The 17601-nt window shown below is 37.2% G+C and overlaps 2 protein-coding genes across 10 annotated transcripts in view; one reads left to right on the top strand and one right to left on the bottom strand.

The window, feature by feature from the left end:
- LOC110445685 (centrosomal protein of 120 kDa-like) overlaps positions 1-12670 on the bottom strand; it is a 22207-nt gene extending 9537 nt beyond the window's left edge. Inside the window, exons 1-13 of one of the 2 annotated variants that reach the window (XM_021490440.1) lie at positions 12312-12670; positions 11603-11871; positions 11204-11336; positions 10807-10961; positions 9677-9874; positions 8885-9004; positions 7900-7998; positions 7332-7590; positions 6941-7033; positions 6309-6441; positions 5503-5652; positions 759-876; positions 198-268 (exon numbers count right to left, since the gene is read on the bottom strand). In XM_021490440.1, coding sequence (XP_021346115.1) covers positions 198-268; positions 759-876; positions 5503-5652; positions 6309-6441; positions 6941-7033; positions 7332-7590; positions 7900-7998; positions 8885-9004; positions 9677-9874; positions 10807-10961; positions 11204-11336; positions 11603-11871; positions 12312-12357 — 1844 coding nt within the window. In that variant the 5' untranslated portion in view covers positions 12358-12670. The remainder of the gene's footprint in view (positions 1-197; positions 269-758; positions 877-5502; positions 5653-6308; positions 6442-6940; positions 7034-7331; positions 7591-7899; positions 7999-8884; positions 9005-9676; positions 9875-10806; positions 10962-11203; positions 11337-11602; positions 11872-12311) is intronic. The other variant, XM_021490441.1, reaches the window with a different exon arrangement.
- A 210-nt stretch (positions 12671-12880) lies between these two features.
- Positions 12881-17601, top strand: part of LOC110445686 (casein kinase I-like) — a 48866-nt gene continuing 44145 nt past the window's right edge. For 4 of the 8 annotated variants that reach the window (XM_021490442.1, XM_021490446.1, XM_021490444.1 and 1 more), the window contains exon 1: positions 12882-13422. In XM_021490442.1, the coding sequence (XP_021346117.1) occupies positions 13248-13422 (175 nt within the window). In that variant the 5' untranslated portion in view covers positions 12882-13247. Of the gene's footprint in view, positions 13423-17601 lie in introns of all 8 variants that reach the window. The other 4 variants (XM_021490447.1, XM_021490449.1, XM_021490445.1 and 1 more) reach the window with 3 other exon arrangements.

A 17601-nucleotide genomic window follows, 5' to 3' on the forward strand; every position in this document is an offset into this window, starting at 1 on the left:
TTTTTGTTGACCTTTGTCCATGGAAGGTCCCTGCAAAATTTCATTGAAATTGGTTCAGGGGTTTTGGAGAAGAAGTCGAAAATGTAAATTGTTTACGGACGCACGACGACGGACAAAAGGCGATCGCAATAGGTCACTTGAGACTTTGTCTCAGGTGACCTAAAAAATATATACAAAAAGGGAGAGGTTATACTGACCTGTCGTTAGCCTGGACTGTGACCCGGTCACTGCAAGCCTGTCTCCATCCTATACTTCCAGTCTTACTCTGCTGAAACAAACCATACATTAGTCTCTTAACACTAACAGAAAAAAAGTGTAATATATGTAAAGTGCTATGATATGTGATGAAGTATAATGATATGCGATGAAGTGTAATGATATGTGAAGTGTAATGACATGGGATAGAGTCTAATGATATGTGATGAAGTGTAATGATATGTGATGAAGTGTAATAATATGTGATGAAGTGTATTGATATGTGATGAAGCATAACAATATGTGATGAAGTGTAATGATATGTGATGAAGTGTAATAATATGCGATGAAGTGTAATGATATGTGATGAAGTGTAATGATATGTGATGAAGTGTAATGATATGTGATGAAGTGTAATGACATGTGATGAAGTGTAATGACAAGGTATTGAAGTGTAATGATATGTGATGAAGTGTTATGACATGTGATGAAGTGTTATGATATGTGATGAAGTGTAATGATATGTTAGGAAGTATGATGAAGTTAGCATTGGTGATACTGACCGCTATCCTCATTTTGTCCGCAGTGATAATGTTGCCCAGAGGAAGTCGCGCCGTGCCCAGTAACACATCCTTGGACAGCTGCTTGTCTCTGTGCCAAACTTCCACAATCAGAGGCACCCTACCGGAGCAACAAACATTTACAAGTAAATAACCACCAGGTGCACTCTACACGTACACAATTAAACAAAGGTAAATATCACAAGGGGCACCATACAGCAGGTAAACATTTACCTGGCGAATATAACAAGGGGCATCATAAGGAAACATATTTAAGCAAACACAGGTAATAACACCTGTGGAAGGTGTATCACCCCTAACAGTGGAAGAAATATCACCCTATTGTCTGCTGGAAAATGCAAGTTTCCCAATGGACCAGTGCAAACATTTTAAATGAACAGTACTTTATTTACAGCACATGGTTTTATTACTTAATAGGCAAACAAAAAAGGTTGTTTCTGTTAAAAGATTATAATAGTACATATAGGTTTATTCCATAAAAAGTACCTGTATGTATGTACAAATTTTGGACCAGTATATTTCACCCATAGGCAAGTACTTTTTTTTAAATCCACTTCCACAAACGACCAGTACTTTAAAAAGTTCTTGCCCTGTTCGGGGAAGGTCTACTACCCTATCATCTATTAACATACCTGAGGAAGGTCTACTACCCTACCTGAAGACCATCTATTAACATACCTGAGGAAAGTCTACTACCCTTCCTGAAGACCATCTATTTACATAACTGAGGAAAGTCTACTACCCATCCTGAAGACCATCTATTAACATACCTGAGGAAAGCCTACTACCCTACCTGAAGACCATATATTAACATACCTTAACATACCTGAGGAAGGTCTACTACCCTACCTGATGGTCATCTATTAACGTACCTGAGGAAGGTCTACAACCCTACCTGAAGACCATATATCAACATACCTGAGAAAAGTCTACTACCCTACCTGAAGACCATATATTAACATACCTGAGGAAGGTCTACTACCCTACCTGAGGACCATCTATTAACATACCTGAGGAAAGTCTACTACCCTTCCTGAAGACCATCTATTAACATACCTGAGAAAAGTCTACTACCCATCCTGAAGACCATCTATTAACATACCTATGGAAAGTCTACTACCCTACCTGCAGACCATATATTAACATACCTATGGAAAGCCTACTACCCTACCTGAAGACTATCTATTAACATACCTGAGGAAGGTCTAGTACCCTTCCTGAAGACCATCGATTAACATACCTGAGAAAAGTCTACTACCCTACCTGGAGTCATCTATTAACATACCTCATCTATTAACATACCTGAGAAAAGTCTACTACCCATCCTGCGGACTATCTATTAACATACCTGAGCAAGGTCTACTACCCTTCCTGAAGACCATATATTAACATTCCTGAGGAAGGTCTACGACCCTACCTGAAGACCATCTATTAACATACCTGAGAAAAGTCTACTACCCTATCTGAAGACCATCTATTAACATACCTGCGGAAAGTCTACTACCCTACCTGGAGTCATCTATTAACATACCTGAGGAAGGTCTACGACCCTACCTGAAGACCATCTATTAACATACCTATGGAAAGTCTACTACCCTACCTGAAGACTATCTATTAACATACCTGAGGAAAGTAATACCCAACCTGCCTGAGGAAAGTCTACTACCCTACCTGGAGTCATCTATTAACATACCTGAGGAAGGGCTACTACCCTACCTGAAGACCATATATTAACATACCTGAGGCAGGTCTACTACCCTACCTGAAGACTATCTATTAACATACCTGAGGAAAGTAATACCCAACCTGCCTGAGGAAAGTCTACTACCCTACCTGGAGTCATCTATTAACATACCTGAGGAAGGTCCACTACCCTACCTGAAGACCATCTATAACATACCTGAGAAAGGTCTACTACCCTACCTGAGGACCATCTATTAACATACCTGAGGAAGGTCTACTACCCATCCTGAGGACCATATATTAACATACCTGAGGAAAGTAATACCCAACCTGAAGACCATATATTAACATCCCTGAGGAAGGTCTACTACCCATCCTGAGGACCATATATTAACATACCTGAGGAAGGTCTACTACCCTACCTGAAGACCATCTATAACATACCTGAGAAAGGTCTACTACCCTACCTGAAGACCATATATTAACATACCTGAGGAAGGTCTACTACCCTACCTGAAGACCATATATTAACATACCTGAGAAAAGTCAACTACCCTACCTGAAGACCATATATTAACATACCTGAGGAAAGTCTACTACCCTACCTGAAGGTCATCTATTAACATACCTGAGGAAGGTCTACTACCCATCCTGAGGACCATATATTAACATACCTGAGGAAAGTCTAATATCCTACCTGAAGGTCATCTATTAACGTACCTGAGGAAGGTCTACTACCCTACCTGAAGGTCATCTATTAACATACCTGAGGAAGGTCTACTACCCTACCTTAAGACCATCTATTAACATACCTGAGGAAGGTCTACTACCCTACCTGAAGACCATCTATTAACATACCTGCGGAAGGTCTAATTTTTCTATCATCAATTAACATACCTGAGGAAGGTCCACTACCCTACCTGAAGGTCATCTATTAACGTACCTGAGGAAGGTCTACAACCCTACCTGAAGACCATATATTAACATACCTGAGAAAAGTCAACTACCCTACCTGAAGACCATCTATTAACATACATGAGAAAAGTCTACTACCCTACCTGAAGACCATATATTAACATACCTGAGAAAAGTCAACTACCCTACCTGAAGACCATCTATTAACATAACTGAGGAAAGTCTACTACCCTACCTGAAGACCATCTATTAACATACCTGAGGAAGGTCTACTACCCTTCCTGAAGACCATCTATTAACATACATGAGAAAAGTCTACTACCCTACCTGAAGACCATCTATTAACATACCTGCGGAAAGTCTACTACCCTACCTGAAGTCATCTATTAACATACCTGAGGAAGGTCTACGACCCTACCTGAAGACCATCTATTAACATACCTGAGGAAAGTCTACTACACTACCTGAAGGTCATCTATTAACATACCTGAGGAAGGTCTACTACCCTACCTGAAGACCATCTATTAACATACCTGAGGAAAGTCTACTACCTAACCTGAAGACCATATATTAACATACCTGAGGAAGGTCTACAACCCTACCTGAAGACCATATATTAACATACCTGAGGAAAGTCTCCTACCCATCCTGAAGACCATCTATTAACATACCTGAGGAAAGTCTACTCCCCATCCTGAAGACCATCTATTAACATACCTGAGGAAGGTCTACTACCCTACCTGAAGACCATATATTAACATACCTGAGAAAAGTCTACTCCCCTCCCTGAAGACCATATATTAACATACCTGAGGAAGGTCTACTACCCATCCTGAAGGTCATCTATTAACGTACCTGAGGAAGGTCTACGACCCTACCTGAAGACCATCTATTAACATACCTGAGAAAAGTCTACTACACTACCTGAAGGTCATCTATTAACATACCTGAGGAAAGTCTACTCCCCATCCTGAAGACCATCTATTAACATACCTGAGGAAAGTCTACTCCCCATCCTGAAGACCATCTATTAACAGACCTGAGGAAAGTCTACTACCCTACCTGAAGACCATCTATCTATTAACATACCTGAGGAAGGTCTACTACCCTACCTGAGGACCATCTATTAACATACCTGAGGAAGGTCTACTACCCTACCTGAAGACCATCTATTAAAATACCTGAGAAAGGTCTACTACCCTACCTGAGGACCATCTATTAACATACCTGAGGAAGGTCTACTACCCATCCTGAAGGTCATCTATTAACGTACCTGAGGAAGGTCTACAACCCTACCTGAAGACCATTTATTAACATACCTGAGGAAAGTCTACTTTCCTATCATCTATTAACATACCTGAGGAAAGTCTACTTTCCTATCATCTATTAACCTACCTGAGGAAGGTCTGCAACCCTACCTGAAGACCATCTATTAACATACCTGCGGAAAGTCTACTACCCTACCTGAAGACCATCTATTAACGTACCTGAGGAAGGTCTACTACCCTACCTGAAGACCATCTATTAAAATACCTGAGAAAGGTCTACTACCCTACCTGAGGACCATCTATAACATACCTGAGGAAAGCCTACTACCCATCCTGAGGACCATATATTAACATTCCTGAGGAAAGTCTACTACCCTACCTAAAGACCATATATTAACATACCTGAGGAAGGTCTACACCCCTACCTGAAGACCATATATTAACATACCTGAGGAAAGTCCACTACCCTACCTGAAGGTCATCTATTAACGTACCTGAGGAAGGTCTACAACCCTACCTGAAGACCATATATTAACATACCTGAGGAAAGTCTACGACCCATCCTGAAGACCATCTATTAACATACCTGAGGAAAGTCTACTACCCATCCTGAGGACCATCTATAACATACCTGAGGAAAGTCTACTACCCATCCTGAGGACCATATATTAACATACCTGAGGAAAGTCTACTACCCATCCTGAAGACCATCTATTAACATACCTGAGGAAAGTCTACTACCCTACCTGAAGACCATCTATTAACATACCTGAGGAAGGTCTACTACCCTACCTGAAGACCATCTATTAACATACCTGAGGAAGGTCTACTACCCTACCTGAGGACCATCTAGTACATACCTGAGGAAAGTCTCCTGAAGCTGTGCTAGAGTACAAGCAAAGTCAAAAGCACAGAAGGACTGTGGCAATAGGACTTCCATCCCTTTGCGTATCTCGACAGGTGGGTTGGTTGAGATGGGTGCTGCACTACCGAAGAATGGGTACGTGTACCTAAGGAAGAAAAACAACACTGATATGTTATAAATGCACTGATATGTTATTAAACACATTGAAAAGTTTATTTGTAGTGTTTTATTTTTTAGAATGACCTGAATAAAAGACTTCCTTTAACTTAAACAGATATTTCACTCTTGGCATATCCCAGTTACAGTTGGTGAATCCTTAGACATCACCAATAAGCTACACCTATCTCAAACAATTTAACGTTTTTCTAGATCTAGGTATAGAATACATTTCTACATTTATAAAAATCACTACCAAATCTTTAATTGCTTCTTTTCTCTGCTTTGATTTCACAGCAATAGAGGAACTTAAACACTGTGCCAATACATAATGTGACTTGGTGAAAACAAGCTTACGCTGATTTCCTTATAACTGTGTAAAATAGCCCTTTTGGGTATAATTTTTAGACTCTTTTTATCTAATAATCAACAAAATTATGCACAATCATAAATTTAAAAATAAATGAATGGAGAAATTGAAGGAAAACACTACTGCTTTTGCCTTTGTTATGAATTTGTGATGTCAGTGCATTGTTCCTTATGAAGTGACGACAATAGGGGATATTATATGTAACAGAAATTATACATGTTTTTTTTTTTATATATTGCTAACAACCTTGTTATACTGGTTTTGAACATGTATACCTGATAAAGACGTAGAGTGTGTTTGTGCTGGCCATGTCCTTGATGCTGCGGAGGTCGATGGAAAAGGTGAAATGATGGGCCTGAGGTGGGATAGCCACATGGTGTGAGGTTGTGTCTATGCTGCCTGCTGCACCTATAATGATATAAAAGGAGTTTAAGAGCAGAAATAACACCCATTTAACCTTACATCACACTGGGTTTACACCCATTTAACCTTACATCACACTGAGGTTACACCCATTTAACCTTACATCACACTGGGTTTACACCCATTTAACCTTAAATCACACTGGGTTTACACCTATTTAACCTTAAGTCACACTGGGTTTACACCCATTTAACCTTACATCACCCTGGGTTTCAATTGTTAGAATAGTAATGCTTGTCACACCAAAGAAAGCCTATCACTGTCTTTGTAAAAATGATTTGATAAATTAAATAATTGTTAAGTTCTTTTAATGTGTAATTAATCAAATTTTCTTTTAATACATTTTTAAAATCAAAAATAATTTGTGATAACACTTCAATTCATAGTGTAATTGAAAAAAAAGATCCTATCATCCCTCTGAGAAGAAGCCCAAGTTCACTTTCCAACTCTTTAATAGATGTAAAAATAGTAGCGTTGGAGTTACCTTGATCAGAGGGCCTTACAGGACTAGCTGTGGGTGGGGACAGGCTCCGTCTGGCTGGCTTATCTCCCCTTTGGTCAGATTTCTTTGCTGCTTCTAAACATGTAATACGTCAAAAATAACTGAACAGCAGGAAACATTGAAAAGAAATTATTGCAATTATAATAGTTATTACCACTACAGGGAACAAAAGACTGCGGAAAAAAAAGTTCCATTGTAATCATTGTAGGGAACAAAACACTTAAAACAGTTTAATTATAATCACTGCAGTGAAAAATGCGTTGGTGTTTGATAGTTCAATCTTTCTCAGACATGTTGATCTCAGACATCTATACAAATTTTGAAATTATATGAAATGTGCTGTCCATAGAACTTTAGACAAGTTTCTCCTTACTTTCTCTCAATCTATCCTCTTCAATACTACTCAAGTTTTCGTGAGTATTTTCCTCCTCAAAATCGTCCGGATAGTCATCAGCTGCCGCCTGCTTGGGGACTACCTCTTTGTCCTTGCCTTTTGTTTTAGATTTAGATTTGGTCCCTTTAGGCGGGGATTTTTTAGTTTTAGGGGACTCTTTGGGTCGGGGTGGAGAAGAATCCCTCTGTACATCCTGGTCTTTACGAGGTGGAGATTCCTTCACAGGTGATTTCATTGCCTGCAAAAGAGGACAAAATTCTAAATATGAATTGTTTATGAGGTGCTTAATATATTTAAACATATTTGCTATTGATGTTATCACCAGACTACTACTGTACAGTATGAAAAATTCAAATGATATGGTGAAACACTCAAAAACAGGTACCTTGCATACAGATATTTGGCATGTAACCGACAGCATTTTTTGTACACAAGTTTAAGCAGGATTAAACATTTGAAGTTGAATGAAACTATACTTCAGGACTCTTTATGGAAAGGTGAATTAAGCTTGACCAACTTTGGGAACTCCTGTTACTTAGCTACATACCATATCCTCCTTCCTGAGTATGACTGACACGCCGACAGCAGGAGACAGGTCGCTTGGTACACTTGGTATCTGCTGCTTTGTCTTGTTTGGTGGAATTAACTGGAAGTCAAGAAAAAGACGTTTTATTTTTTATCAACATTTAGGAAGACAAAACAAAAAGAATCTGTACAATAATTTTCTTATCCTCTGCTCAATAAATAGCTTAGATTTTTGTAGAAATATTTTTGATGAGTCCAAGACAAGAATTTGGAAATTTTGTGTCCCATATAACATTAAATGAATTTTAAAATGAGCTGAGTCTCAGTCAAAAGAAGAGTCAAAGACTCCAAGATGTATTTTGCATAAATCACTGAAAAACGTTTATTGTAGAAAACAAAAATCAAATAATATCTGTCTCTTATAATTTTTTGTTCGTTTGTGTCACTGGAGACACAGTAGTCTAGTGGTAGGAAGCAAGGCTCGTGACTGAAGGGTTGCAGGTTCGAGTCACGTCACGGCAGTGTTGTATCCTTGAGCAAGATACTTTACTCCGCTTGTTTCAGTCTACTCAGCTGTAAATGAGAATGTGGTTGGGCAGTGCTAGAATTGTTGAATGCTAGCTGTGAGCGCCAAAATGGCAGCACTGGCTGTATGCTCCCCAGGGAGTTGAGAAACGTATTGCATGGCTGGTTGCAAAGGCCCTATAACCACTGATAATAGTTTGTGAACCGCTTTGAGACAACCTACGAACTAGGTTGTGATCAAGCGGTATATAAGAACCTCAAATTATTATCATTATTTTACAGCTATGGTATTTAAGGACGTGCAAGGTTATGGTGGGGGAGGAAAGTCGGAAAGTCAGAAAAAACACCGATTCAGGCCAGTACCTGGCGACTGCCCCACGTAGGTCTTGGACCCGCGACCCAGTGGTGGAGGGCTAGTGGTAGCAGAATATCAGACGCCTTAACCACTTTTGCCACTCCGGCTCCTGTTATCTTATAATTACCTGAAATGATCCTTCCACAGCCACTGGTTTCATATAAATTTCTGTACTGTTCTTTTGAAGGAGAGAATTGAGTGGAACCTCACAGCTCCCAAGAGACTGCTCCCCACAACACAGGTGAACCTGAAACAAACACTTGTTGCTGTCAACCTGGGGTTATATTCTAATGTTCTGAACGTATCACTTCCAGGTATATTTCAATATCACGTTTATTTAATTTACAAAGCTTCTACCCTTCTGACATGAGGCTTCACTAAGACCAAATAGTATTCTAATACGGACAAACAAAACTTGAAAAAGGTAGGTGAATTCTGTTTTTAGGTAATTTTTAGGCAATGATGTGATTAATTGCATACACATTCCCACTCCTCTCAGTAATAGTTTAGAACTTACCAGTATCTTTCTTTCAATTATTGCAAGTTAAAATATGTCTGCCTTGTATACTGAATAATTTTTTAAATGTTTAATTGCCAAAAATCCTGCCAAGCACCGATCTTAAAAACATTTTACTCTCGAGTTATAAGTAACTTAATATAAAAGATTTGAATAATAATGTGAGTTTCAATCAAAAAGAAAAGTCCAGGTGTCAAACGTAAGCCTTGCAGAAATCTAGCGTAAAGAAAATTATATGCAGGAAACAAATCAATTTTGAAGGCCATTGTAGATCATTTTAATAGATTACTTTTATAATTAAGTAATGCACCAAATATCCATATCAAAAAAATATTTTATTATTTTTTGTATACGAAAATAAACGCATACCACACTCATCATGATAAAGATGCGTCAACTGACCTGAATGCCTGGCTGATGGGAGAAAAACAGTCGCAGGGCGTCCACACTCGTCCTGATCCGAACAGATGCCCTCTCCGCTGGGAAGTTGGGGCTGATAAGATCATTGAATACCTCATTTGTGACATCGTTCCCAAGTAGGGAGAAGTAGAAAAAGTAGCCACTGGCATCAGGAGGTAAGGGTTGTGTACTGGGTATCAGCTGAAAGTCACAAGTGGAACAATACAGTCTTATCAACACGAATAGGACCACATACAATTTGGGAGTTTGTTTGTGGAAAGTTTAAATAGATCAGAGAAAACTCGTTACTCAGGAAATAAAAACCAAGAATAGTATGATAATTAAAATGTGTATTGTGAAAGCATATATATAAAAAACAAGAATAATAGGACATTTTATAAAAACAAATATTAGCTAATTTACAATTACACTTATTTGATGGTAACAGGTCAGATAATTACTTGGTATAAGAAAATATTCCATCCTAATATATTTATTATATAAGATATTTTCAATTTTTAACTTTATCAATTTACTGTCACACTCAAATTGAGGACTAATTTTGATGGCTATTAAACCTTTTGTTATTATTGCAATAAAATAGAAAGTGTCCAGGTATACAGACTCACTCAGCACAACCAATGAAATGGTTATGTGTGACATTCAAGGTGTTTATGTGACTGCACCAAAATAGACACAAGTCAGGACGAGCCAGAATTGAAGGGTTTCAGGGGACAACCCAGTTATTTGGTCAGTTCAGACAAAAATATAAATTGAACAAAGGACACTTTCAATCAATACAGGAGGTATTGGTAAGCATCAGTAGCATTTTAGTCATCTTTGATTTTGCAAAGATTTATGTATTTTAGTTTTCACAAAAAGCAATACCTATCAGCAAAACAGAAACAGATTATTTGCATGTTTTTTTGTATTTTTTTTTTTGCTTCTTAAAAATCAACTATTTCTCTGCTTATATATAATAGCTTAACAAACAGAAACCAATTTTCTGTTGAGCAAATTTGTTTAAATTCAGACATTAAAGAAAATGATTGCATATATATACACTAATGGATGTAAATAGTAAAATAAATATATCAGTGATTGTTGCCCAATTATTATCTGACATACAATACCTGTGGCAAGTTTGCAGCATATGCAATAGTAACTGAGAGGACAAACTGATCCTTGCACTTGGAGGCTGGTCCTATCTGGTAGTAGCCCTCCTCCTCATTGAGTATTGGCCGCAGTCCTCGGGCTTCATCTGGACCAACTGCTGGATCCTCAATAACTGTAATAAGTATCGTCAAAAATACAACTCACAGAAATCCTGAGATTACTATAAGTAGCAAAGAAAGAAATACCCACTTTTGAATACGGAGCCAAATTACAGATTTTACCATTTTTGGTTGACTATTAGGAAAACGCAGAATATGATACATAGATTAGAAAAATCATCAATTTCAGTCATATATTAATTGTTGTTTACCCTATTTCTTTTTTTATTTGAATAGAACATTTGTATTTCCTTACTTCTTGCTGGAGCTTCCTTTGCTCGGAAGCTTGGTTGTTCACCACTTTTATCTTCATCCAGATAGATAGAAAGCTTAATTTCTGACTTGTTTTTACTGTACTTGGAGTGTAAAAGAGGATACCATTTCGCCGTCTGAAGAGAAAGAGTCCATCAACTAAATGTATTGTGAGAACTTTATGAAGAAAATTCATGATTACATCTATCGATCTAAAATACAGGAAATAATCAATTTCATAGTTATCATAACAGTTTGATAATTTGCAAATTACCCTACATATGTTGGTACAGACAACTAATGTTTGAATTATTATTTAATTTCACCCCACCCCCCCCCCGAAATATTACAGATACGCAATAAAAATAAATGATCTTATTTAGCTCAGAAAGGGCATGATCACCTGTTTAGCAGTCACTGATCGTAGATCCAATACCACATAGCCAATGGCTTCTTTCATTGTACTGGAACTATCATAGGCATAGCACTGAATCTTGATGGACGTTCTCTGAAGTCGATGCTGCTGTAAGCCTTTCTTGTCCAGCTCCCAGGCCAACTCCTGTGTAAAGTCTGGATTTTCCACATGATTTACTGGATCAGTTGACAAAAGTTCTCCATCAAACCGAGCTTCTGCTATTATCTGATGTCGTGGTCGCTTAGGAAATCGTCGTCCTTACAGAAAAAAGATAAAATGAATATGAAATACTCATGGTCATAAATGCAATTGGAGAAACAAAATTGCCACAATTACCTTTAAAAGGAAGCCATCTGCTTGATCAAAGTTGGGTGGGGGAACTGGACTTGGTCGACTGTCGGCGACCAGCTAGCTCAATTGGTAGAGTATATCTGCAGGCATTGACAAAAGGAGGGGGGGGCGGATGCTTGCAATCCGATACAGATATTACATCCAGTTTTGCAAGCAATCATGCAAATATAATTACTGTGTCATCATAAATATAACAATTCCAGATACATAACTGATGTATGCGTTGAAGTCTCAGCTTAACATTTAACAAAAATGTTAACTGGCGCTGATGTGATAAACGAGATCGGACCTGTCATTCCACTAGCATTTCTATATGATGCAAAACACTCCAGTATGAACCATTTACCTTCAAGAACCGAGATAACGACTAAGAAGCGACCCTTCTCAACCATGGTTGATCATGTGTGAAGACATCAATCGTGGAACAGACTATCGGAAAGTTTTGTTTACATCTGTACGATTTTGTTTGAAAACAGCCGCCATATTCGTGAACTCGCATGTACTAATGTTGATACGGAAGTGACGTAAAATCTGGCGTGATAGAATATATTAATCTTCCGCTAGGAAACACTTGAAATTTATATGTTTATATACAATCTTGGTGAAGGAACGGACATATACTATCAAATTGGTGTTAATACTTTATTTTAACGGCTAGAAGGTCAGAAATTACTCTGTTTATCGATAAATATTACACTACGCCTGGTAACGGGAATTCCCGACTTGCGCACATTGCCGGTGACTTGTCACTGACTTCCGAAATAAAATTTCACATAAGATATAGGTCTGATGATATTTTAATTTTTTATAAATAATTTGGAATATTTTGCGTCTATTCAAAAATATTTTTACAGTGTTAATGCAATGGATTATTAAACTACATTTGAATGAATATCTGTTTTGATTGGGACATCGCGGAGGAATTTATCTGTCAAACAGCTGAAGGATGTGTAGTTCCTCAGGAGAAGATATTCGAGACACGGAAAATAACAAATGATTGTGCTGAATTGTCCGGGTTAACGACAATGTGAATCATAAATAATAGACCAAACGACATCTACTTCCACGAATGTTTTCATAAGTATGGAGAACAATTGTCCAAATGGCATGGAACCACGGGAAAGGGTTTCGGAAATATGGCATGATTAGCAATGAACACCTCATTTTGAGCACGATTTCGGTGCTCTGTTTATAATTCCTCTTTCCCTACCGGTTTTCTTCAACAGATTATCAGAATTGTTGTAAATATTGGAGGTAAAGGGACTGCCAATTAAAATTTGGCATGCAGAAACGGGATTACGAAAGGACTGAGGAACAAGGTCGACGAAAAAGTGCTCGCAGCATGCATGGTGCAAGTCGACAAGGCAGCTCCAGTAACCAAGGGGTTCTGATGGTGGGCCCCAATTTTAGGGTTGGAAAGAAGATAGGATGTGGTAATTTTGGAGAATTACGGCTAGGTAAGGATGTCAAGATGTAAATATAGGTGTCTTCCAAATCATCGTATTATTTAACTGATTATTTTGCCTCAAATAATTTCCTTTGTGTGCCATTGCATGGGTGTGGCTTCAGAGCATCTGTGACTTGGCTGCTGCAAAAAGGAAAGGTTTCAAAAGTCTGCCTCTCTGAAATAAGGACAATGGAATCTGTTATTCATTCATATAGAGAAGTGTCATTCTTGTTAGCACACAGTTATGTCTTAACCAATTGAGCAAGGTTTATGGAGACAACAGTATCTTCCAAGATTTCTCCAGTAAATCTATGACCAGTAATTACTAAACCAAATAACGACAGTACTTTTTCTAAGGCGCACAAATTTCTTTTCATCAGCATCCAAGTAACACTGAAAGTCCATTAATTATCAAGTATTATTAATGCCCTTCCAGTGTTCAACAATTATTCAGACTAGCAAAAATGCAGCCCCTCCCCCTTGTTGTTAACAGGTCGAGATCAATATGTATTTGGATGACTTTTGCAAAACAGGGTAACACGTCTTTAAAAAGTTCTTGTTGAAAAAGCTATTGGTGTCATGGTTAACCAAAACATTGTTTCATCACAGTTCAATACTCATAAATTGATCCATGGCTTATGATTTTCAGATCAAATTTGATGATTTTTGTTCAGTAGCGTTATACTTAGTAACATTCATTCTGATTGGTAAGTCGCTCAATGTTTAAACATAATACATAGCAAAATTAGCTATCTGGTTGTGTGTCAGAAAATCTACCAGTTTGTGCTTGATGACCGTGAAATATGCAACTAGTGTCATGTCCTGAGTGTCGGCACATTTGAAGCGAAAACATGTATAATACTATATCAGTATATGTAATAAAAACAGTATCAACTTTGTAGCTAAAGAAGGAATGAAAAAGAATATGGTCTGAACAGCCAAGGCAAAGTGTTATGATAAGAAGTCCACAAAATATAGCCGGGGGGGGGGGGGGGGGGGGGGGGGGTAGGGTAGTTGGAGAGGGAGAGGGATCTCAGCATAAAGCATAAACTGTAGTTGGGAGACGATTATGTGGATGGGTCTGTTTTGTGTTGGTAAACTTCTTTTGCCATAACATTTCTGGACCTAATGTCACAAAAAAAGTATTGTTAGTATGTCTACCCTGCTGCATATTTGCTGTCATTTCCATGACTTCAATGATTAGTCCCCACTAGTACTACCACAGTGGACTGTAGTATCTGTCTGTGTGACATATTGTCCAGGGCATATTTCATAATAGCTACAAATTTTGTGTGTCGGTACTTCTTGGATATCAAAGTGTCATTATGTATTAAATTGGGTCTCTTGCCCCATTATTTCTTTTAATTCCAAAGGTTGTCAGGAAATTAAGGAAAGATGAATTGCACAAAGTGTTTTGCCTTGTTATATTTATACTTAACAGGTGTATAAGTATAGGGACATTTTTGTCCATTTGTAAATTTTTGGTCATGGAACAGAAAATATTCATACTGGAGTAAAAAAAAATGAACTCGCATTCACATAAAAGGCGAAAGGAAAAATTGTTATTTAAAGCTTGTTTGCATTGACTTATCTGATTATCACATGCACAGTGCTCTGTATGCCGGTACAGGTACTCAACATACATTTGTATGTGATTTACTTTCATATTTGTTCTGGCCTGATCTTTAAATAAATGCATCATCTGATCATACCTGTACGTAACTCCCTAGTAATGATCTGTCAAAGACACAAGTGTACACTAGTGCAGGCAGGTTCATATAATATGTAGACGAGGGCATACAGAGTTAGGTAGACGTAAAAGAGCTCCTTTTCCTAATTGACACGATCGAGAGTGTTTATGATAATGGTGTTATAATTTGTTTGGAACCTTGTTTTGCCAATGTATTAAAAATTTGGAAGTAATTGTATATTGCTGTATACATATCAGCTTGTCTTCAATCTGGGTCTAAAAAGAAACGTCGGCTTATTGAAGCGCAGCTGTTTGGGTTTCCATTTTTATCAAATAAAGCTGCATGTACAGTATGTAAGTAAAACCTGAACACAATAATAAAAAATTTAAAATACTAATTGTATAATTGCACTGTGGAATTTGGTACTGTTAGTGTATTAATTAGTGGTGATAATCAAAAGCCTGTGTTTGTTATAAGTATACCATCCCTTGAAATCTTACAAGTCAAACAGACTTTACATTTTTCTGTATGTTATACAGTTATTTGTGATGAAATTCATGAATAAGTCTAGTATCAGCACCCTGTTAATCCCTTTTGGTTTGGTAGATATTGACCCTTTATTACTTGTATACCAGTGATTAATTGGGAAACTAAGAACTTTTTCCATTAGCTAGGTCAGATATCATTTGGTTTCAGATAATGGATCACTTAAAATATTATCAAGAAAATCTTAACAAAAGACACAGGTCTTGAAAAACCCATGAATTTGATGTCTGTCTTAAAATAAAACTTGAAAATGACTGTAAGTCTTGAAAAACCCTTGAAAATCAATGGGAGTCCTTGAAAAACCCTTGAAAATCAGTGAAATTAGTTGGGTATCCATTTCTGTCATGTTTATTCAGTATATAAGTGACACTGCTTTGTGCTCGCTGTGTAACAAAATTATCGATCTGGGCAAGATGGGGGGAAATACGCCCTTACATCACATATGAAAAGTTAAAAAAATGTTGAAATTTCGGGGACCGCTCGACCTCAGCCTTTGACAGACTTTTATACCAAACTCTCTAGTTCAACGGCAAGTACATCGAGACCTACCTCGACTGTTCCTAATCCAAATACAAACACGGATGCCGATGACTTTCCTTCAATCCCAGCCCCTCAATGCCTTGTTGTTTATTGAAATTGTTTGTTTATTTTGCGATATAAATGAGCCCTTGAATTTTCAAAATTTATCTTGAAAAACCCTTGAAAATTCCTTAAATTTTGAGGTCAAAAGTTTGTATGAACCATGTAATAATTAAAACATACCTAAACAAGAAAAAATTCATTATCTACCATTTGCTGAACATAGTTCTTTTTATGATGTCATGATGAAAACAATTAATGCAATGCGTCACATTTCATAATATGATGACTCATTTTGTACTTTGGCTCCCAGAGGCAGCATCCTACCATGTGGCTTGCTTTCTTTTAAGATGTTGGGATAATGATCCTTTTTCATATAAATGCGTATACATAAAGGCCATGAAGGAAAAAAAGATAAAGCCATTCTGTTTTCAATGAATTATGAATTAAAACCATCGTTAGTTGGACTCCATCTAACATTTGCCGCTATCCCCATACGCACTGAGAAGAGTCTTTAAATATATGAAATGAGGTGTGATAAATGTATAGAAATAATATATTAGTTTTCAATATCTTTTCTAAGCTACAATATATATATACATTATGTTGCATCACTAGACCACATTTGTTGTTCAAACTAATTGTTAATGTTATCCATTTTGATATAACTTTGTCCAGTATTTATAGTCTTAAGCTAGCTTTAAATTGATAAATGATTAAAATATTCTGACAAAATCAGATAAGTCCTCTAGATTGTGATTCTCTCACTGTTCGTTTTACCTACACAGTTTAATACGTATATAGACATGCATTATGTACTATAAAGTGTTGTCGAATAGCCTGAATATTTCTAGTTTGGGCTTACTTCTGTAACTTTTGGAATTTTACAAACATTCTAGCTTTTAGATGTGTGTGTACATAACATGATAACCCTAAATATTGACATGTATTGTTAGGGCGTTTCTCTAAAGTAATATATAAGGTTCAACCAATAAAAGTCTTGACCTACATAACTTGCAGTTGGTTCCAGTTAGCCCATAAAGTTGCACGAAAGCAAGAAATAGCTACATGTACATTAAAAAAACACCATTGCATTAAACTAAAACCTGGCACGTCCTTAAATGACCATAGCTGTTAATAGGACGTAAAACACAACCAAACCAAACCAAAAACTAAATCTTGAATCATGAATCACTTTTCATTATTTTCATAAATTATTAATTGATTGGTTATTTAAATACCCCCATACCTCCCACAAAGAAGTTATCTGGGCTACAGTATACTTGCAAATCCCTGAAGATTATTTGATGAAGTTACATCATGTATGATGGTATGTTGTGTACCTACAATCTGTCTGAATGTTCTTTATGAAA

Source organism: Mizuhopecten yessoensis, unplaced genomic scaffold (assembly GCF_002113885.1).
Source record: "Mizuhopecten yessoensis strain PY_sf001 unplaced genomic scaffold, ASM211388v2 scaffold2329, whole genome shotgun sequence".
Taxonomy (NCBI): domain Eukaryota; kingdom Metazoa; phylum Mollusca; class Bivalvia; order Pectinida; family Pectinidae; genus Mizuhopecten; species Mizuhopecten yessoensis.